The sequence below is a fragment of the Erpetoichthys calabaricus genome, chromosome 13 (genome assembly GCF_900747795.2).
Source record: "Erpetoichthys calabaricus chromosome 13, fErpCal1.3, whole genome shotgun sequence".
In the NCBI taxonomy this organism is placed as follows: Eukaryota; Metazoa; Chordata; class Cladistia; order Polypteriformes; family Polypteridae; genus Erpetoichthys; species Erpetoichthys calabaricus.
Genome location: NC_041406.2, coordinates 65,506,783 through 65,530,239, shown reverse-complemented (window position 1 = coordinate 65,530,239; position 23,457 = coordinate 65,506,783). Strand labels below are relative to the sequence as shown.

The following is a 23,457-nucleotide window of genomic DNA, read 5'->3' as shown; positions in this document are numbered from 1 at the left end:
TTTGAGTACTGAAATCTGCATTTCCTGGGGTTCTTCATCATCTATCTTAATGGCAATCCTTTTGACGTTTTTTGACACATTGCTTACTTCAGATGCATGTTTTCCAGTTCATATTTTCATGACTGTAGCTGCCAGTTCTTTCAAGCTGAGATCATTTATTTGTTCTTGTAAGTAGCTGCACATTTCTTCCATTTTTTTTCCTTGTTACTTTTTTTTGCAGGTTGGCAATGAAATGTTCAAGTGTCTTATTTAGTGAAGAGTTCAATTTTGAAATATAATGTCTTTTAATATGATTTTAAAAATCTGCATATATTTACATGTATATCCACATATATTAGACGAAGTGGTGGCTCTATAGCTAAGGATCTACACTGGTATCTGAAAGGTTGCTGGTTCAAATCCCGTTACTGACAGAAAGTATCCTACTCCATTGAGCCCTTGAGCAATGCCCTTAAATTGAAAATCGTTCCAGGTGCACTGTACCCTGCACTCTGACCTCTAAAGATCATTTGAAAAGACAAAAAACAAAGTATTGTATATACTCGCGTATAAGTCAAATCGATCAAAAAATCAGACCCCAACTTATATGCCCGTTCAAAAATGCGACACTTGTATTTTTTTTTAATATCTTACCTCCTCCAATCTCGCACCAGTTTCTCAGACACATCAAATTTTGTTGCAGCAGCGCAGTTACCAATTTCTTTCACTACTTCAGTGATGTTTAATTTCAATCCAGATTCATATTTTCTTCTGATCAAATGCTCCATCGTAGATAAGGGTTGTTCTTACTATAAAGGTGTATGAGGGTGTGAGATACAAAAAAGACAAAAGAGTGCAAACATCACTTCGGAATAGTTTGGGTATTACCGTGTGGTCACATAGGCACAATACATAGGAAAAAAGGCAATGTGCTCCATGGTTACTCTCTCAGGTGGGCGTTAGCATATTAATCTCTTGGACTAATAACATGAGTTTTCTGCATTTAACTTATACAACCAACATTTTAAAATACCAGAAATTATATGGTAAAGTCAAGCCCTGACTTATCTGTGGGAGAACTTAAACGTGAGTATATATGGTATATTAAAAAAATTGGGAGTGGTCGCCCCTATACTTTCTTGTATACTCAGATATGGGGATGGATATTTGAGGAGTAAACTGTAAGACAGTGATTATATTTTTATATTATGTACATTAAAGAACCATCAACAACAAATCAAATTAATCATATAATGAAGAATTACTATAAATGTAAAGTTGAATAAATCGGATTCTGCAGCTGCATGAATCAAAAAAGTACCATTTACGGTTTGTGGAAATAGCTCAAAAGTTAATAGAAATCTACGTTTTGTACCTAATATTTGTATGCAAAATTTGGTTGACCTAAGTGAAAGTGTACTCAAGTTATCGTGTTTACATACATACATACATACATACACACACACACACACACACACACACACACAGAGACATAATTCCAAAAATGGTATTTTCGGACTACGGGAGGTCTAAAGCATCAAGATTCACCAAAAGCTTGACATCAAATTTTTGGACAATTACAATACTTTCCTTATACATCGTATACGAGAAAGTAAAAATCAAAAGGAAATTTAAAATGATCAGTAAAAATTCCACCTTAATAAAAGGATAAAGGTTTGTGTGTCCGTCTGCTTGCTATGTCTCTGTCATTCCATTAGGTGGCAAATTACATACATTAACACTGCTTTTATGAATCCCATACCAAATGGCATATAACAGAGCTATAGACATTGCATGATGCACTGCAAACATTATCGCTAAGGTCTATGTTGATTACTTATACAATCACATAGAACTTTTGCAATTCATAATGTATTTTAACGTGCTAGTTCAGTAAAAATTTCAGAATTTTGAATATTCACATTTTATTATAATTGTAATTCTAGCATATAACTTTATTTCACTTGTTTTGATTGAATTTCAAAAAGTTAGTAGTTTCTTCTGTAAGTAGTTATATTTACACATTTATTTTAATGAAGAGCCCACAGGTAACTTTAAAAAAGGAATGGGTGGATTTCCAAATCATACAGCTCTGCTGACACAGTGGAGAAAAAAAAAGATTGCATGAGAATCATACGTGCTGAAAAAACTCAAAACCCACAACACTTTCTGTGTATCCCAGTGTCATCCTGTCTCCCAGAAGGCTGAGAGAGGATGTGCACATTTGAGTTTTGACGGCCTGTTTCAGATGCTTTTTAGAAGAGACTGGCACTTGAAAAATGGCCCAAAGGAATGTAAAGCGATTGAATCATGAGGAAATCATGAGCAGGTCCTTTGAACGGGTGTCATTCATTCTTTGCCAAGCCATTTTATTCTAAAACAATATAGTAAATTTTTAACTTCATTAAACTTAAATATACCTTTGTGGAGTTCACATATAATAATGAGACCGACTAATTGGCAGAATGATGCGTTCAGAGGAATGCGAGCACCGTAGAAGTTGCCTCCTAATTCTTGAAAGTGGCTCCTTTTAGAAGGTTGTGACCAAGACTCGGGATGTGAGAGGCAGTTGAATCGCATATGTGTAACTGACAGAGCAAGAACACAGTATGAACAATCAGAGCTCAGTTGTATATGCAGTAGTTTGAATAGTGCTTAACTTCACACCACTTCATCTGTTATGCAATTTAGTTAAACACACCTTCTTCATTCTAAACTATCCTGGCAGTAATAGGCTTCAAATAACATTATACAGTCCCACAATGTAAATGGATTTGGAAATTTTTCCTGTTATTCATTATTATACAACAATTTTCATGACATACATTAATGAGTAGGGCCCAAAAGTTGCAAAACTTTCCCCATTTTTTAGAATTGAAAATGTGTTTTTTTTTCTTTTTTGCTCCATGTGTTTTCTGCTTTTCCAAGTTACTTTGTACTCAAGGGTTGCTGTTCCTGATGATGTTAACCTGCGTCCAGCCCTGCAAGTAGGCCCTCCAACCTGCAGGGAAAATTTGGGGATTGGTGGCAGAATTGCCAGTCCAGCCACAATAACAAAAAAAAACCTTGAGCTGTTCCAATTCCATCTGAATTAGTGTTGTTCTGAGGTGACACCCGTTGCATGGCTGCACACGGGTCCTAATCTAGGATCCTGAGGTTTGTCATGTAGTGGGTGCAGCAACGCGCTATATCGCATGCTCCTAACATCCTTCTCCTCCTCCTCCTTGTTCATTCACAAAACATTGTAGGTGCTGCTGTGCTTGAAAAAGAATGCATTTATGTTTCAAACGGTGCCATTTCTAGCACACAGACACTTTCTGTGTTCTGCTAGTGTTCCTTGAGATTAATCATTTATATTATAGTCACCTCAAGCCATAGTTATTTTATAGTTTAGTTGAAAGGAACTTTTTGAAACTCATCAGTGTAGCAATGCTGATATAGGATGATCCTTGTGCTTAGCGATGACTCACTAGACTTTATAAAACAAAATGTCTTGTTTTATTTCCTTTTTAGTTTTAGGTAATTAGATTTACTGTTATTAATTTTTTTTATTGGTTGATTTGACCATTTGTCTATATAAGGGGTTGTACTTAACAAAAGGAATGGTCATCTGTAGAGATCGGGGCACTTAATAGCACAGCTGTCCCTGAGACTGGCAAACCAAATAGAAAAGAAGAACATCATCAGAAGCAGGGCACCTTGGGATTACTTCCACCTTTAAGTTAAAAGGTCTGGTAGTGAAGGAACAGGTGGGTGAAGCACACAAGAGTGGTGGATGTAAAGTGGATATGATGCTTCAAGTACTGTTGCCAATTTTACATTTACAAGAACAGACAGTACACACAAATTGATTTATTCAGCTGTGAAAAGCTTTTTTGTACTTCTTGACTCCAGCTGAGAAGGAAAAATAAGAAAATGAGTACATCTGAAGTTAGCTATTAAAGAAACCAATTACTTTCCAATATCAAAAACAACTCTTCAGATGTGAAAAGGGGAAAAATGTGATTCAAGCAATGTTAATTTGTTTTGAAGATATGGATGTGCATTACATTCAAATTATGAAAACTCTTGGAGAATCTGCTCATCTTGCCAGTTTGAATTTTAAAAGTAATTTGAATATCATGCTCTAAACCACATGTCAGCCGCTGCTTACTGCCATCACTTTTTAACATTTGCTTTCATGCAGTGTGGCATTATTCTGTGAGTTGCAAGGAAGCAGTCGCTAAACTGGTCCTGGCACACCAACTGATTAATGGCTGTAGTTACCCAGTCAGAATTCTTTGAGCTTATAGTACTCTGATTGGTTTTATAGCACCAGATCCCAACAAACCTGAACTGGATAAGTGAGTATATGTTAGAAAATAGTGATTAAGAAATGCTGCTGTAATGGAAGAAGCCTGCTAAGGGAAAGAATGTAAAGGCAGACTATAAACTCTTTGGCAGAACTAAGCACAAGTCTGTAGTTCAGACCCTCAAGTGAGACAACCCTTAGTCACTTCACTTTTAAACATTTTCTCATTAAAGTTATTATATACTGTAGTGCCTTCCAGATCTATCTTTGTGTTATTAAAATATGTTTTGAGATTTTATCGGTTAACACTAGAATTACCAGAGCCAACGAAAAAACTTGTAAATCCGGCCCACCTTAAATCCCTTCGCACCTCTCCGTCAGTGTCTTTTCTCTTGTAAATGTGTCGATTAAGACAAGCAGCAAGCAGCCAGCTATACCATCCCCCCACTGCCTCAGAATGGGCAACAAGTTCTCCCAGTTCCTGCCTTGATTGATTATCTGGGAGTGAGCTACACAGAATTGTAAGGAATTTGATGTGTGTTTTGTGTCTAGAACAATCTATGTAAATACCATCATTAAAACAGAAACGTTTTTCACGTTTTAGTAATAAATGACAAAATGTAGACATGAACTGTATAATGTGTGAAGGCTGATGGCCAAATGTCAATTACTTTGACAAAAGGTGCAAGTACAATACGACAGCTTCCGTGGTGCAGCGGTTAGCACTGCTGACTTATAAACCTGAGGTTGTGAGTTCGAAACCATCTCCCCCACAGATCTACCGTTTTGAGTAGTGAGCTGCTCTTATTGTTAATATCTGTATTACTAAATGACAGTTAATTTATGCACGGTGGATGTGGCGGACGCACCGAAGCGCATGCTCACTGCGGCGTGGCGCCCCAGAGTCAAACGCAGCGGCTTCCCAGAGTCAGTAGGTGGTGCCCACACAACACAACCTTTACACTACACTTGCTCTAATCCACTGTGCCAGTAATATAGATCACATAACGGTCACAGACTCAAACCCAGCGGCTTCCCAGACTCAGTGGCTGGCACACGAACACCACAACCTGTAAACGAAACCTGCTCTGCTCCACTCTGCCAGCAGTCGGTGTCAGCAAAGGCAACGGAATCGCGTCTCCACAAAACGAAACCGCCTTAGTACAGATATGCTTATTTGATTAAATGACATTTCCCCAGACGCACCCACCCTCCATGATATGTCATCCATCCAAATATCGGACAGAATAGAAACTGATTGCCATTCTTGGATTTACGATTCTCTAGAGAATCGCGGGCTTACTTGTTATACAATAAAACATACATTTGATTTGGGTCTATAACAGCCGGTGTAAATTTATAGGACTTGTAAAAGTTAGCATTTTTTTTTTCACTTTTATTCTCTCAGTCATGATCACGATACAACACCCACCCCCAACCGCCCCAGATCTGACACAGTTACTTTTTATCTGAAACTGGGAATAACTGTAGATGTGAGTGGTGGTTTGAGACAATGGAACTGGAAATTCTCTGATCTAGAAACAGAAAAGCTGACACAGAAATGCTGGTGAATCTGCCTTCTTTGTATCTCACCATCCTTGGAATTTTTTTTATTCCTGCTCATGCTGAATCAGTATGCACCTTATGGTCCCTGATGTCAAAGCCACACTGACAAAAAAAAAACAGAGACACTGGTATATGTGATATTTGGAATAACTCATTTTATGACCTGTATAGTACATTTCAGAAAACATTGTGGCACTGATGCAAAATTATTCATATTATTCATATTCATTCGCATGCCTTCTTGTGCTTGTAATCAGTGACTGTGTTTTTTTTTTCTTTTTCGATCTTGCCCATGCAGTCTCCACATTTTGGTGAATGGTACTATTTCTTTTGTACTCCAGGACAGGCAGAGGAAAGAATAGTACAGAGTGGTCAGTTCCACGCTATATTCAATCATCCGATTCAACTGTTAACAGTTCCCACACACCCAAGGACCATCCTTTCTATATTTACGATGTGTACCTGTTGCAATGTACACACATCTCTCTCTGCTGTGTTACTATTACACTGAAGGGGCTGGGGAAGCAGCGTTCTTGGAACAGAAGCTTGTCGATGTTGCATCCTGTTTTGCTTGTAAGAAGTGACGACGAAGTTCCTCTGCAAAGTGAGCCATGAACACTCTTCTTTTCTCAGTGGATCCGTGCATGCCTTGTACAGTACATGCACGTTCATTGCCGCCAGGTCAAGCTTGTTATAGCACAAGCAACTGGCCACCTGCGTGCTTATGCTCACACTGAATAAGCTCACGCCTTCTGGTGCACGATGTCAATGCAGCACCGGGCAAAAAAGAAAGAGACAAATATATGTGACATTTTGAAGAAATCATTTTATGACCTGAATAGTACTAATCAGAAAATATTGTCGCACTAATGCAATATTATTTGAAAACGAACCTCGTCAGATCGGGTGTGAATTTATACTGGTGCGGTTTCTTAGAGTAAGGTCAGAAGGGGAGGTGGCGAGGGAGAGCGTCAACGTGACTGAGAGAATAAAAGTGAAAAAAAAATTGCCAACTTTTACAAGTACTATAAATGTACACCGGCTGTTACAGACGCAAAACAAATGTATGTGTTTACTGTATAATATTAACAATAACAGCAGCTCACTACTGAAAACGGTAAATACAGGAGGCAGTCAGGATTGAACCGTGGGACTCTTGATTACAAGTCAGTAATTCTTTCCGCTACGCCACGGAAACTGTTGTATCATCCTTGAACCTTTTGTGAAAGTGTTTTTATTTGATCTTTGGACTTCAAGCTTCACACATTATATAGTTTATGCCTACATTTTGTCATTTATTACTAAAATATGAAAAACGTTTCTGTTTTAACAATGTGTTTACACAGATTATCGTAGAAACAGAACACACATGAAATGCATGTGTCCCAAATAACGATATATTCTTTCCAACTCCAGCACTTCACTCCCAGATAATCAAGGCATGAACTGGGAGAACTTTGTGCACGTTCTGCGACAGTGGGGGATGGAATAGTAGGCTGTTTGCTGCTTGTCTTTATCGGCACATTTACAGGACAAAAGACGCTGATGGAGTGGTGCGAAGGGATTTAAGGTGGGCCGGATTTGAGTTTTTTCGTAGGCTTTGGTAATTCTAGTGTTAAGGAAAGCAGAGTTTTTAAGGTTAGAGATTTATTCATCAAAATCACTACTCTAGAGAGTGGCAGCATATTGCATGATAATAATATAATGCAAAAAAGAGTTTGTCAATAATGACACTATAAAGTTATGTAAATCTTTAGAAATGAATGGCTGGAGTTGTACAGAAAAACATACAGAGTGGTCAATATTGATTTAATGGAAATTTGTTGAAACTCTTGCAGGTTGTTCTCAGCAGTGTTATGAAACAACTTGACATTCAGTCTATTCAGAAGTTGAATTTATGTGCCTCTTAATGTACCTGATGATGAAAATACTTGAAGCAATCAAAAATCGAAACAATGGAAGACTCCTGTAGCAAAGGACCACTTTATCTTTCGTATGTTCAGGACTTATAGTGTTCACTCCGGAGTGTTGATCAGGACACTGGCAAATGATGCAGAGTATTCCACACAGCAGCTTAGTTTGAAATTGAACTTATTTATTTGGAGATATACACCTGCATTCGAATAGGTATAAGTGTATTTGTATTTGTGTGTGGTCTACAATAAAAAAGAATACATAAAACTTATTGATAAAGTACCCAAAGTCCACTAGATGGCAGTATTACTGAAATTAAGCACTAGCTTACCGGCAGTATAGAATTCAAATCAATAACGTAATCAGTACATTTAAACGACTTTACATCTTAACATATAAAAACATAAAATACAAGGAAAATGCAAACGAACCCACCTCTGGTCATCAACACACACTTATCTTAACTCGGTACACTGCTGATTCTTACTTATAACAAATAAATGTTTCTTTTTGCGGATTGACTATTGCGACACTCGCTCACCTTCTTCACTTTTTAACATCCCATAATAGACACTCTCATGCGTGCTGGGAGGTGCACCCTTAAATGTGATCCGTGTCTCTTTATAATTGATACCTCTCTAACAACTCCAGAATAAAAAAAATCTGAGGCAAAATGTTTTAAGAAGCTCTACATTAAAGGGCAGGGCAGCCTGTAGGCACAGTGGCTATTGCTCCTTCTTCACAGTTTCAGGTGGTTGTATGGAGTTCACACATTTTTCACATGTTTGCATGGGTTTTTTCCTGGTACACTCTCACATTCACAGTTTAAATGCTAACACTTTAATTAGACCTCTGTGCCTGACTTGTAGACATGTCCATGTTAGTCTGATCTTGACTTTGATAGATCACACCTCCAAGATTGTAAATTAGAGATTGTAATTGGCAGAATTTATATATTTTGGGATTATGTGTATTATTGTATGCAGAGAGTTGTGTTACTTTGTTTGCCAATTTAATTAGGATAACCAGCACAAAGGATGTATTAATATTCAACCAATTCACTTTTGTAGCTAACATGTTCAAAGAGAAGCACCTGCTATGGTTTAGTGAAAAAGAAGTGACTGGGAATTGAAATAAGTAGAGGCAGTCATCAGCAAACAAAATCTTAAAATGAGCAGGAGTCAAAACTGCAAGATCAAGCAATCCTAGTGTCTAAATTAAAAATGAAACTGATAAAGAGGAGTGGTGGCTCAGAGGTTAGGGGTCTGCACTGGCAATCGGAAGGTTACCGGTTCGAATCCCGTAAATGAGAAAAGAGACTCTGCTCTGTTGGGCCCTTGAGCAAGGCCCTTAACCTGCAATTGCTGAGCACTTTGAGTAGTGAGAAAATCACTATATAAATGCAAAGAATTATTACTATTATTATTATAAGAGAGGTCGCCAAAGAAAAGTCATGACCTGTACTAACAAGAACATTCCCCAAAATAATTTTTTTTTTGTAGCAATGGCAAATGTGCTGTATTATTCAAAAAGGCTGGGAACTAAGAGCTGGGTGCAGCCATCCTAACTAGAAAGGGGAGCTGACATTATAAAGTCTTGTAACTACTAACTGCCACAGCAACTGTTGACAATGTGGCAGCACCCTAAAAAAATTCAAATGGCATAGTAGAAAATAACTTCAAATGAATAAGTTGTCAAAAAACAACCAAGTATAACCGGAGGATGATCACAGATTAAATTTTTTTATCACCTTTGTAAATTTTTACTTTATTTCATTTTTAGTTGGCCTCAAGTCTACATTTATATTTAAACCTGTGACTCAGGAAATAAGCTGAGGAAACTATTTGCCAATCCTGGGCAGTGAAAAACGTCAAAGTTGCTGAGATTGTAAAACAGGTTTTCAAAGTTGGTAGGGGATAAATCACTGTACTAGCTAATTCCACTTTTCGCTTTCCTATTCACTCTTTTACCCAAAACTCTTTCATGAAGCTTTTCCTTTGTCACTTTTTACTCAGCTATAACAGAATTGTGAAATAAGGATGAAATGGAATTTCAAAGCTTCCATCCATTCATCTACTCATTTCCTTAATGTATTATAGGTTTGCGTAAAATTTCAAATTGTGTGGAAATGTAATCTCATTTGGCAAGTACATGACTTAAATGTACACCTTTTTTTTTTTCTTTCTTTTTTTTTTTTTTTTTGTTTGAATAAGGAATTTCCATTGTGGTCAGCAACACTGTGCCTCACAGTCCCAAACCCTTGACACAGCTACTTTCAACATAGTCAACGGTTCAAAATGAAGTATTTTTTTTTACATAGAATACCTCTGTTCAGGTTCTCTTTATCACAGCCCCACCTCCATTTTTGTTCTCTTTCTCTTTTCTTTCTCCCAGGTGAGCTTCATCTGATTCCACTCCTGACTCTGACTCATAGGGAAGGCGTAGTGGCTCCTTTTTAGCTCAGACCCGCAGTACATCCTGTGCAACCCCATTACCATCCTAGAGCACTTCCTGGTCAGGTGGAAACTCTTCTTGACAGAAAAGCCTTCTCCCAACAGCCCCCTCAAGACCCCAACAGGGCTAAACACCAAAACTACAACCCCCATGCCGTCTTGTGGGTGTCCAAATAGGAGCCACACCAGAAGAATGCTGACACGCAATGTATTGGGGAAACACATGACTCTGAGTGGCAGTCTCCCTGTGTTCTTCCACTAAAACGGTGTCCTGGCCAGGTAAGGTATCGCTGACCAGCCTGGTCAGGATGCCCATCCATTCACATCCTCCTTTACACCTTATAACAGGGGTCCTCAATCATGGTCCTGGAGGGCCGCAGTAGCTGCAAGTTTTCCTTACAACTAGTTTCATAATTAGAAGACAGTCCTTGCTGATAATGAAACTCTGTATTTAACTATTTGGATTGTTAGTGCTTTCATTCGTAGAAGAGTAATTTTAATTGCACTGTAGAGTTTCCTTCTCTGAGAACACGATCCTGTGTTTTATGGACTAGAACAGATTTAAACTTAAAAGTCCTTCCAGTTCCTTTCTCCTTTATTTCTATTTTTTAACAGAGGTGTTTTATGGTGCTTATGCATAGGATATTAAAAGGAGGGACGTTAGGTGGAGAGTTGCTGGTTAATTGGTTGTCTGCTTTTCATTTTAACTAATGTCTGGTTAGGAAGACAAGCAACAAATAAAACTTAAATGCAGCTACTAAAAACTAAAATAGTCAAATAAGTATTCTGAATTTTAACAGGAAAGATAACTAAAATTAAGACCAAAAAATGTATTGCTCTAGTAGTAAATAAATGAGTTCTAATAAACAAATTGGTTGAAGTGAAAACATGCAGCCACTGCGGACCTCCAGGACTGTAATTGAGGACTTCTTATCTACAATGTAAATAAATTTGTCTTTGATAAATGAAAGCACTAACAAGGTGTATAATTAATTACCAAGTTTCATTATCAGCAAGGACTGCATTCTAATTAGGAAACTGGCTGGAATGAAAACCTGTAGCCACTATGGCCTTCCAGGGCCATGATTGGGGACCACTGCCTTATAATATTGTACAGTATAGATATAATATTAAGAAGATTAAAGTATGCAATTGCGTTTATTTGAAATGCCTTGTCAACATGCCTTGTACTGCATCAATACATTTGCTGGTTGTTTGTACGATGTGCACAGAAATCCTTGATTTGTGTGCCATACTGTGTCAATCACATCAGTCTTTTGGTCTGAATGCTCTTGATTGCTTGTCCCTTCCTCTTGTACTAAAGTGCTCATTTAAGAGCAGGGTGTACTAATGCATGCACACTCACACAGGGCTCATGAGAAGTTGTCAGTCAAATTCACAGAACTGCAGTTTTTGTAAATCAGTGCCATCTGTGCATCTGCAGCTGCATGGCTAAGCCTGCTATACAGGAAAGAAATACAGTTGTGTCAGGAGAGCTGACTGTTTTTCACAACAGGATTACAGTGTCAATGTAGAGAGCGCTGAAATGCTATAAAGTGTATTTAAAGTAGATTTTCGTCTTCTTTAAAAATATCCATTCCTTAATGTTTTAACTCTTGCTTTTTCTATAATAGAATTGTGTGGAGCTAGAGCACTTCCCAGCAGCATCAGGCACAAGGCAGGAACCAAACTGGAAGAGAGGTCAAATTATCACATGGTACATTCATGCATTCACTAATACAAACTCATACTGAGCTGGAGTTGGACTTAGCAATTTGAATGTAGCTTTCTGGAGCTGGGAGGCAGCAACATTATCCCATATACTATGGACAATATATTAATAACTGGGGGGCTTTGCCCCCTGCTTACTTCACTTGCCAACCCCTGGGCCTGCACTACTCGCTAGCCTCTTTGCAGTTCTGCCGCTCGTGTGGGGATGCAGATGTACAATTTAAACAGATTTTATTTTCGTGGGAATTGTTACATATGCATAATAGAACTAACTATTTTAAATTACAGAGAGTAATTAACCATATTAAAAAAACAGTAAAGCGAAATAATTTGAAAGTAAATTATGTTTCATGTTGGGTTAGAATTATTCGTTGAGCAATACAATTTCATTCTGTTTGGATTTGAAATTTACACGCAAATACTTTTTAAACTTACACTTTTATTGTAAAACTTCAGTAAAAACAATTTTTTGAATTAAATTTTCATCAATATCGCATTGAATTTTGATTCTGTGTTTGGACTTTCATTGTGACAAAGCAACGTATAACTGTCTGTGATTGAATTTTGTTTCTTTCTCTCTATTAAATAAAACAACTTTTTCTAATGTTTCGCTCTGAGATTTGTTAATTGTCTTTGTAAAAGCTATTCTAACGTGAAACTGTTAACGTTTTAATACAAATGGCATATCAAGATCTCCTTTCTTGGATACATCCTTCTTTCTACAGTAATTTGTGCAATGGAAGACCGGACGGTGTTAATGGTTGTAGATATTCTTTGGGATATTGCAAGTTGATGTTTTCATGTTCCGCATGATCACCACCAACTGTTTCAGAATAGTCTATTGATACGCATTTCACCAATTTGCTGTGTAAACGATCGACATTTTTGGTGTTAATTCGTTTGACTTCATCGTTTCTTGGTGCTAGGATTGCCCGTGTACTCATTTTTTCTGTTGATAACCCTTCGTGATGAAATTGTTCAATAAGATTTGGACACAATACGTCTTCTTTAATTGGGAACTTAAATTGAGGAAAACGTTAAAATTTATAACAGCTGAGAGAGCAGGAACTTTGTCTGACAAAAGCATTCACACTAATGAGAAGTGAGAGTACCATGTGTTTGGCTGAATATGGTTGAGAGGAGGGTGTGACTTGAAAAAATCTCATGGCCAAAGTCTCGCGGGACTTGAAAAAATCTCTTCAAAAAACTGTCGTCTCTTCGGAGGATTTTTTTATACAATGCAGACACATATAATGTATCACAAAATCATAAACTGCTTGATAAATGTTTAATCTCATTATTTTGTTATTGTGAGATAAATCTCTTGGATTGCCCAAACCTCTTGACTTACTGCAGTCTACTCATAAGATGCACTCCGGCTTCAACAAGTGGATTGAAAAGTGTGAACGAAGCACTTTTTTTTATCCCATATGCAGAGCTCATCCTGTACTCTTTCACAGTCACACTTCACTCTGTAGATTTGCTTGTTGCACTACAGAAAAGTAAAGTCGACAAGACCAATGTTGTGCTTTTCTTTTCCAGTGGTAATAGTAGTGTGTGTGTGCAAAATACAATAACATTTTTACTTGCAGTAAGTGTCTGACCACTTAGCATTGCCACTCTCTGGCATCACAATATAATTATTTCTTGCATCATTTACCTAACAAACTAATATACCAAAATCAAAACGTAATGTGATTATATGATACTGAAAGGAAACCACAAAAGGTTTCAAACCCACTGCGATAGTCAAGACTTTTTTTTCCCCCTATACTCTGCTTGAGATATTTTTGAGTTGTTGTCCATTAGAGTAGACACATTATTACATGTGATTATATAAATGTTCCATTCATCTGTCCACCATGGCATCCTCCTGATCTATTTTGGTGTAGCTGGGATCAGAACCTGTTCTTCTTACAGTCCTAGACAAAAGGTAGAACCCAACAAGTTGGCAGAAATATGGGTCCAATTTAGAATGGCTGTTTCGTGAATTTGGGTCCAATTTAGAATCGCTTGTTTCCCCTCTTTTGAGATGGACACGTGGAGAATCAGCAAGCTTCAAACGGATAAAGAGCAGAGTTGGGATTTGAACCTAGGACTCTGGGGCTGTGAGACCACAGTGTTGGCCACTGTGCCACCATGCCAGGCATAATATAACACATTCATATAAAAATATTATTGCAAATCAGTAAATCTTTTAAAATTTCAGATAGATTTTATTGATAGAATACTTTTCCATGGTACAGTATATTTTTAGTGCATTACATTTCACATGTTTGACTTAAATTTATCATTAATGTTGGGATATATTAAAATTTTTCATGAATGATAGTTTAGGTTACCACTTTAATCCGTTATTTTCACTATTAGTTACCTCTTTAAACGTACCAGTGCTGATTTTTGGTATACAGTATACTACCAGAGGCTTGCATCTTTATTTATGTATTTTTTGTTAGATTCATACCCTCTTTGCAATCTGAATTTTATTTCTGGTGGAAAATGTAATGAAACAATGAGAAAATACAATATAACTTTAATACTATATTGGTGGAAGTTTTTAAATCTTGCAAATTGCATTCAAGTGCTAGTGTTTTCTTTTGTGATTTGGTAAAAATCTTTGGCATTCAAAACTTAAACTTGACTTGATGTTGCCTTGTAAGAGTTAGCAGAGTAGAGATTAATGAGCAATGTTGGGTTGAATGGCCTGTCCCCATTGTAATTGCCCTAATTTTCTAACAAAATGCAGAGGCCCCTAAGCATGTAGTGACTAAACATTTAAAAATATTCTTCACATTAAATTAATTATTGAGTCAATTGGATAAGCATCACACAGCTTGAAAAAGTGTATAGAAAGAGTCTTAGCTTTTATAACCAAGTAACTGGTTTTGTCCTGTTAATTAATCACTTGTGGATTAAAATCCCTATCTATATTTTTCTTTTTCATGAATTTTAGCATGTTCTGTTGTTGACAATTTAAAATCCAATACTCAAGTGTGTAAAAACTAAAAAGGAAAACATCCATTCTTCCATTCAATTTTAATTTCTTTTAACACATTTGAGGATCACAGGAAGCTGCAAACTATACATATTTTTTTTTCTAAGAAAAAACCCAGGAAGAATATAAAGAGTTGGGGTACCTTTAAAGTGAATCATGTATATGTGATGAAAAAAAACAAGAAAAATGTGCAAAATAGTGAGAGACATCTTCTCAGACAAGAATCAAAACATAGAAGTGACTAAATGAGGCGGCAAAACCCCTTGAGAGAAAGCCAGAGCAGAAGAGGCTGAGTCAGGGGTCCATGACCTGGAACTGACCTTACTGGTGCTGCTGGTTGTCAGGTATATAAGGGAGAGAGGAGGTGAAGCACTAGGCAACTGTGCCCACCCTCGACATGGGGTAGAATTACCATTATAGGAGCCCATAAGTTGTCAAATATATACACTACTGGTCAGTGTTTCAGTGTTTATGAAAACGCATGCAGTTTAATGTCTTAATGTTTCATGAAATCAAGGCGTAGAACAATTAAACAATGACTAATAAAAAAAGTCAAGAAATCATTAACTATACAAAGTTTTATTCAAAATTTTGATTCTTTAAAGTAGCCACCTTTTGCTGATACAGCAACCAAACACATGTGGCATTCCTTCTATAAGAACAATCAAATAATGGTCTGTTGCAGAAGTTCCCACAAATGTGTTGCACTTGTAGGTTACTTTCCTTTCACCCTTCTGTCAATTTCTTCCCAAATTCCCAACTCAGTGGGGTTTAAGGCTGGAGACTGTGCTGGGCATTGCAGGTTTTGATAATAGATCAGGTCCTATGGTACATGTTATTCTGGATGACATTGTGTCATGTGGTACATTTAAGAATATTGTGGAAAGGAAACTGGAGGAGTGGAGAAGCGATATGGTGGATAGAGGCCTTTTATGTTCAGTAGGAAAAAGACAGATTATATAAGATTTAAGGGACAAAAACAAGATAGAAACATTTGTCAAAGCAGAAAGGCTTAAAAGGGTGGAAAACTTGAGAGCTCTATGATCAATAATAACAGACTGGAGAGCTCAATTCAGAAACAAAAACCACATAATTTAATTAGGTTGGAAAAACTGGAAAAATGTATCATGGTCATTATGTGCCTGAAAAGTTAGTATAAGAGTGACGGATGAAGTCTATAAAATAGTGGTCAGACCAGTGTTGTTGGTATGGATCAGAAACCTTGGCAGTTAAAAGCGTACATGAAAGGAATCTGGTTGCTACAGAAATGAGGATGTTGAGATGGATGTGTTGAATAATAAAACTTGATAAGACATGAATTGAGAGAATCACAGGTACAGTTAAAGAAGTGGTACAAGCATATAATGAGAAGAGAGGTAAACAATGTGTGCAGAAGAACCATGGACGTGAAGGTGTTGGGACAGAGTAGAAGAAGACAACCAAAGGGAACGTGGACGGACAGTGTAAAGAGGGAACTAAGGGAGGAAGGTGCTTCAGGCGAGGAAAAACTGAAATTTAGAAATGCCAGTGCCTGACAAACCAAGTGAAAAGAATACAAGGTTTCAGTAGTGCTAATGCAATGGCAAAGGTTTCTCTAATAGTCAATGAGCATTTATGCATGATTAATTAAGGATGAGCTAGGGGAGTTGGCCATTAGGACACTGAAGGAATAGCTGCTGAAAATAAATAATAAATTATAAATCAGTCATTTCATTTCAGTAATATCTTGGTTATATCCATCCATCCATCCATTTTCCAACCCGCTGAATCCAAACACAGGGTCACGGGGGTCTGCTGGAGCCAATCCCAGCCAACACAGGGCACAAGGCAGGAAACAATCCTGGGCAGGGTGCCAACCCACCGCAGATCTTGGTTATATTTTAAATCAATTTATTTATATTGTGCATATATGTTTATATACTGTGTGTGTGTGTGTATATGTATATGTGTATATATATATATATATATATATATATATATATATATATATATATATATATATATATATACTGTATACATATGTGTACTGTATATGTATTTTTGAGCTTCTGTTAATATTTAATTTCCCCATGGGGTCATCTGTCTATCTATGGTTGGAATGTTGACTTGCATGAATGATCAATATGTAACAAAGTATTGCATAAAATGTAATTTAAAATATCTGTTAAAGCTTTTATTTTATATATTAAAGCTGTTGCTCCATTGACCACCCCTGGTTAAGATATATACTTGCTAATTTATTTTACTTCTTTTTCATAAGGGTCCTAAAAGTCCACAAGAAAGTATGAATGACCTCAGTCCAGTGGAGAATGTCAGAATTCCTAGCAAGGTAAAATGACCTGCTCCTCATGAGTACATTTTTATTTTAAAACACCCTGTTTCAAGATACCTTGTTGGTTGTATTTTATGTCTTTTCTTCTCTTTAGCTGAACGTCTACAGTGAACAGTACACTATTTGCTTGATAGCTCTGTTTTGTGTAGTATTTAGTTATCATTCTGAGCTTGGAGCAGTCACTAATATACTAAACTTTATGCTAGACTGATTTTTTTTCCTACCAGTTTTGAAACATTTGACTACTTAAATAATTTTAATTGGAGATTAACATGTACAAGAATCACTCAAAAGTACCTCACCAGTGGTATTTATTATTTGACCTTTAATAAACCAAAAGTAATACTTAATGGAACAGTTGTGTGCTAAATGACCAAGTAGTTGTTAGTGAATGATGTGAAATAAACTGGCTTACTGTAACCCTCAGAATACTCATCATTAGACAGCAGGGCATCTTTGAAAAAAATCCTTCTTGCATGTATAGTCGGTGTAATAGTCTTCACTTGTCTGTTTATTTTATTTGGAAAAGAATGTTACTTCCTCAGATGCTCTGTAATCTCTAATTGTTCCAGCTATGTTCATGTTAATCTTTAAAATCTTCACCTTTAAATAAAGAGTGCTTTCAAAATTTAATTTAATTTAAATTCTGGTTAGCTCAAAGTGGCATTATTTACTTAAGATGATATTTTATATAATTAATGCATATCATATAATAATATTTATAATAATACATTTTACCGTTTACTGTTTGTATGTGCTGATACAACGGCTTTGTAATTTTTCACAAATGCTTGCACTTGTCTCTGTACTTGGCATTGTAATAATCAAGCATTCCTGAATTTTAGGACCTTTCCTGGGACAGCTACTAGCACTTCTAAGTCCATGTCACCACGCTAGACACAGGTTGATTTGGGTAGTTATTGGTTTTGTGGAGAAGAGGAATGGATCAATTAATGTTAATCTGTCAATCAATGATCAGCCTTGGCTTTGTCAATACCAATAAATAAATAAAATATTTTTGTAATGCTTCCACTTAAATTACATTTCTCCCTTGATTGGAATTCTCATCCATTAAATTTATATCAAGGCACCTGAACTGTACTTGCATTTAGAAACAAAATGTAGGTGGGTCTCGGGCCATAGCAGTCTCGACTTTTGGAAATCCTCAGACACAAACAAGCATATACAACCTAATAATTTTTCTTTTCCCCTGAATTTCAGTTAATTTGCAAACAGTGACTTCCATTTTTTACTTGCAAACTGTAATAAGGGGTCAGAACATGATAAAGGATTGGGGTACCTCCACGGTATAACTCTATTTAATAAGGGTGCCAAAACAAAGAAAAGGCAGTATGGTTTATGCTGTTAACTGAAAAAAGAATAAGTGTGGGTAAGGTTCAACACCTCTGTATAGGAGCACCATCTCTCTCAGTTGTGGATACACTAATGGGCGCTAAATTCTGGTCTGTCCTGTGCTAATATGAGGCAAAAGGTGGAAGAGACGGGGCTTTCAGAACTGCAGGTGAAATTACATCACTTCATAATCCAAGTGGTAGTTTTCAGGTCTGCAGGTGAAAAGGGAGAGGATGGTTGTGATTGTACCTAATCTTGTCTTGGGGAACCCAGAAAGTGTCTCCTAGGTACACATCTCTGACAATATGAAACAAACTCATTTTCATGCAGAGGAACAAACAGTAGTCATCACTTAATGCTAGTCACAGGACAACACAGTGCACTGTACTTAGTCATCATCATTTTGTACTTTCATTCACCTGTGAGATGACGGTAGTCAATTAGAGGTGGAATTACATGCCATTAGACAGGTTCTTACAAGATCCTGTGGAATGATGTTATAATCTTTTTTTACCTTTTGAGGTAGTAAAATGTAGGGGTGTTCTTACTTTTTCATGAGCAAAATATTCATTTAAATTTATTTTAACTATACAATGGACTACAAAAATGCAAATGTGGCATAATGCTTGTTATAATTATCACCTTTATCTATAGGTACCGCTTAAATGAAGATTGAATCTTGATATATTAACATATATTAAAAAAGAAAAAAAAAACATTGGAGGTACCTACTTTTTCATATTTAACATTTTATATAAAATATATTTCTATGAAAAATATATATTTTTATTTTTATCATGTCATTTTAGCAAGTACTTAAGTGGAAATATTATTATGCAAGCTTTTGAAATCTTTTCTGAAAGCTGCCTTAATTATATGTATGCATAGTAGAGGTTATAGATCAATATCTGAATATAATCTGTAATTTTCTTCTTGTAGCCTGACTTGACCTAAAGTAATAAAATCTGCAACATCATATATAATTTTATTTCACATTATCCCAGATGCATTATTTTGAAGAAACACATTTACATGCAAATTACATTAAGGAAATGCAACTGAAGTATTATACTTGCAGCGACGGAATATTAAAATTTGTCAGAAGTGATGAGGGTACCTTTCTGCACAATTGTAACTCAAAAAAGCCAAATGATTCAAAATACTGCATTAAAATATGGTAAAGAAAAAAACTGACACACAGAGATTTCATAGTATACTGTACCTGAGAGTATTGTATTTAAACTATGAGCTATGCTGAAAATTGCTTTTATTTCCTAAATATTATGTATTACAGAAATATTTAGCAAAAATGACAAGAACATTAACTTGCAAAGTTTTATTTGTCTAGTATTTATATACCAGTCCAGCTTATGAACCCACTTATTCCAAAGGGACAAATCCTAACCACTGTAAGCTACGCAGAACAAAGTAACCAACTCTTCACAGTGCTTGTGTCCATTGCAAGGCACACACATATACATCCACACTCACTTCAAACATTTGATCATTCTGACATCCTTAGACTATGGGCAGATTTAGAACCATCCAGAGAAATCTCTACCAGGTACATGGTCTAACACCACCTTACTGACTTGCTCACACATATCACTAATTTAGTTCATATCCTGAATTTGCTTGTTTTCTGCATTTCTCGATTGGTTTTCTCCATGTTGACTGACATTGAAGGTTCAAATTACAGTACACAAGTTACAGGTGTAGCCCATTAATATCCAAGACAGAAAGGGTGAGTTTTTAAACATGATTTAAATGTAATCTCCAGTAGAGCCTTCCAGTGAGTTGGAGCTACAAAGCTAATGGAGGGCTGACCGAGACATGCTCAACATCTCTTTGAAACAGGATGGAGTCCTGTGTTAGAGGGTCTTTGTTGTCCATGGAGCTGAAATTAATACATTTTGAAATTCTTCCTTTTTGAGCATTGTCTGACATTGTGCAAGTCAGTGTAGATGAGTCAGTGAGTGACAAATGTGTTTGGTCTGGAAAAGAAATCTGTAGTAGCTTTTGTATTTTATGATACAGTATGTTAAGGATGGCATACAACAACAATAACATTTATTTATATAGCACGTTTGCATGCAAAGTGCTTTACAAGATGAAGAAAGAAAAAAGAAAAAATATATAAAAATTTAGCAATGCTGATTAACAAAGAATAAAGTAAAGTCCGATGGCCAGAAAGGACAGAAAAAACAAACAAACAAAAAAAAAACTCCTGAGAGCTGGAGAAATAAAACAAAATCTGCAGGAGTTCCAAGGCCATGAGACCGCCCAGCACCCATTTGACATTTTACCTAACATAAATGAGCTCAATCAGTCCCCATGATTTTCAGGCTTCATGTGGAAGAATTAGATGATGATGGTTATGCAGACTTCTGGCCTTCAGTCCATCAATGTAGGGACTGCACGGTGCTTTGATCAGGTGGTGGTGGCGCAGATCGCCACCACAGAAAACTGGAAAAAGAACAGCAGAGGAAGTAGGGGTTAGTACGGATTCTGCAGCCTTGAAAAGAAATGATAATTAAATGCATATACTGAATATCAGAGTTACACTAAAATGAAGCTATGAGAAAGCCATGTTAAAGTAGTGGGTTTTTAGCAGTTTTTTTAAAGTGCTCCACTGTATTAGCTTGGCGAATTTCTATTAGTAAGCTATTCAAGATTTTAGGTGCATAACAGCAGAAGGCTGCCTCACCAGTTCTTTTAAGTTTAGCTCTTGGAATTATAAGGAGACACTCATTTGAAGATCTAAGGTTACGATTAGGAGTGTAAAATGAAAGGCATTCCGAGATATAGGATGGAGCGAGATTATTTAAGGCTTTGTAAACCATAAGCAGTATTTTAAAGTCAATTCTAAATGACACGGGTAACCAATGTAGTGATATCAGAACTGGAGAGATGTGCTCAGATTTTATTTTCCTAGTTAAGATTCTGGCAGCTGCATTCTGCACTAGTTGCAATCAATTGATGTCTTTTTTGGGTTGTCTTGAGAGGAGTGCGTTGCAGTAATCTAGTCGAGTGAAAACAAAGCGTGAACTAATTTTTCAGCATCTTGCAGAGTTATAAAGGATCTAATAAAGGGGCATAGTGTTATAGTAGTTAGTGCTACTGTCATACAACTACAGAACCATAATATTGTATCTGAGTAATCTGACTTTGTTTAGTTTACACGTGCCTGGATGTGGTTTTCTTATTTGGGTTCCCTTCCATTTTTCCTCCAGTTAAAAACATATAGGTAGGTTGATTGAGTACTGTAATTTGGTAGAGTATGTCCGTGTGTGTGTGTGTGTGTGTGTGAATGTGTGACACTTTCAAACCTTAGTTCCTACCTTGTACCTGATGCTGCCAAGTTTAGCTGTAGTTGTCATGACATTGAGTTCAATTATTTGGATTCATGAAATGATTGTAGTAGTAATTGTCAGTTGAAAGGGAGATCTGAATGACTTAGAAAAGCATGGCAGAGCTGGCAACAAAAAAGAAACACCTACATAGGTAAGTCATAACTCCAATCTATGCTACTCCATACCAGTCACAGAAGACTGCCAGTTTGAATCAGTGGAGCTGGCATCACCATTATTTCTTACACCGGATGAGTCTAGTTACATTAGGTCTAAGTCTAAGACCACGTTTGTAGCAATAGTACCCAAAGAGAATATCATTTACTTTTTAATAACAGCCAGTCTGTATATCCTATGGCTTGTTTAAAGACTTTGCTCCTGCAGACTAAATAATCTCTTGAATTTATAGGATGACCAAATGATTTTTAATATCATGTGATTTGCCAGAGCACAGATTAATAAATCCATTAAAGAAATTGTCCATTGTATTAGGCACAGTGAGCTCTCATTGCAATGCAATAGAAGTTATCTAGTAAAAGTTTAGGGAAATTTGAAGAATAAAAAAAGGAGCGAAAATTACAACAACAATGTATTTCTTGTATAGCCCAAAAACACTCCCTGTTTTTGACAGACACCCCAACCTTTGACAAGAAAAAACTCCCCAAAAAAAATAGGAGAAATCTTGGGAAAAACAATTTAGAGACTGAGCGCCTTCCAGGTATGGTGGGTGTGCAGTGGGTGTCAAAAATGGGGTAAATGCAATACTAGGGCTGCAAAGATTAGTCGATGTAATCGACAACGTCAACTACAAAAAATCGTCGATGCAGATTTTTTATTGTCGATGCATCATAAACAGAACCTTCAATAGAGGCTCCAGTCACAAAGAGCCACATTGGTTTTTGTAACTGCAATGCACTACATGAATATCTGGGGGCAGTATCGTTTGTTATTGTTTGTCAAGACTGCACACAGTCCTACCAACGAAGAAGAATGTCTGAGGAGAAGAAGAATGTAAAGGAAAATAAATGTGGTTGCAATGGCGAGTCGGATAGAGGAGGGGAAGGAGATGGAAAAAAATTGAGACAGAAACTTTCTAAAGTGTGGGAGCACTTCACCGAAAAAGAAAAAAGAGTTGAATGCAGAGTATGTAAAGTGGAGCTTTGTTTTCATGGCAGCACCATCGCGATGCATGAGCATCTGAAACGAAAGCATCCTGGAGATGTGATGCCGCTGTCTCTTGAGAATTTATGCTGGCGCTGTTAGTTAGTTAGGGTCAGATCAGGAGGGGAGGGAGAGCGTGAACGAGACTGAGAAAATAAAAGTAAAAAAAGCTAACTTTTACAAGTAAAAAATTTACACCCAATCTGTTCGTTTTCAAATAATATTGCATTAGTGCAATGATGTTTTCAGGTCATACAATGATTTCTTCAAAATGTCACATATATTTGTCTCTTTCTTTTTTTTTTTGCCCCGGTGCTGTGCGCTGACACCAG

General features: G+C 36.7%; 1 protein-coding gene across 4 annotated transcripts in view; it reads left to right on the top strand.

Annotated features, from left to right (window-relative positions):
* Window positions 1-23,457, top strand: part of vps50 (VPS50 EARP/GARPII complex subunit) — a 408,283-nt gene that overhangs the window by 23,882 nt on the left and 360,944 nt on the right. For all 4 annotated transcript variants that reach the window (XM_051936104.1, XM_051936105.1, XM_028817093.2 and 1 more), the window contains exon 2: window positions 17,190-17,258. In XM_051936104.1, coding sequence (XP_051792064.1) covers window positions 17,214-17,258 — 45 coding nt within the window. In that variant the 5' untranslated portion in view covers window positions 17,190-17,213. The remainder of the gene's footprint in view (window positions 1-17,189; window positions 17,259-23,457) is intronic.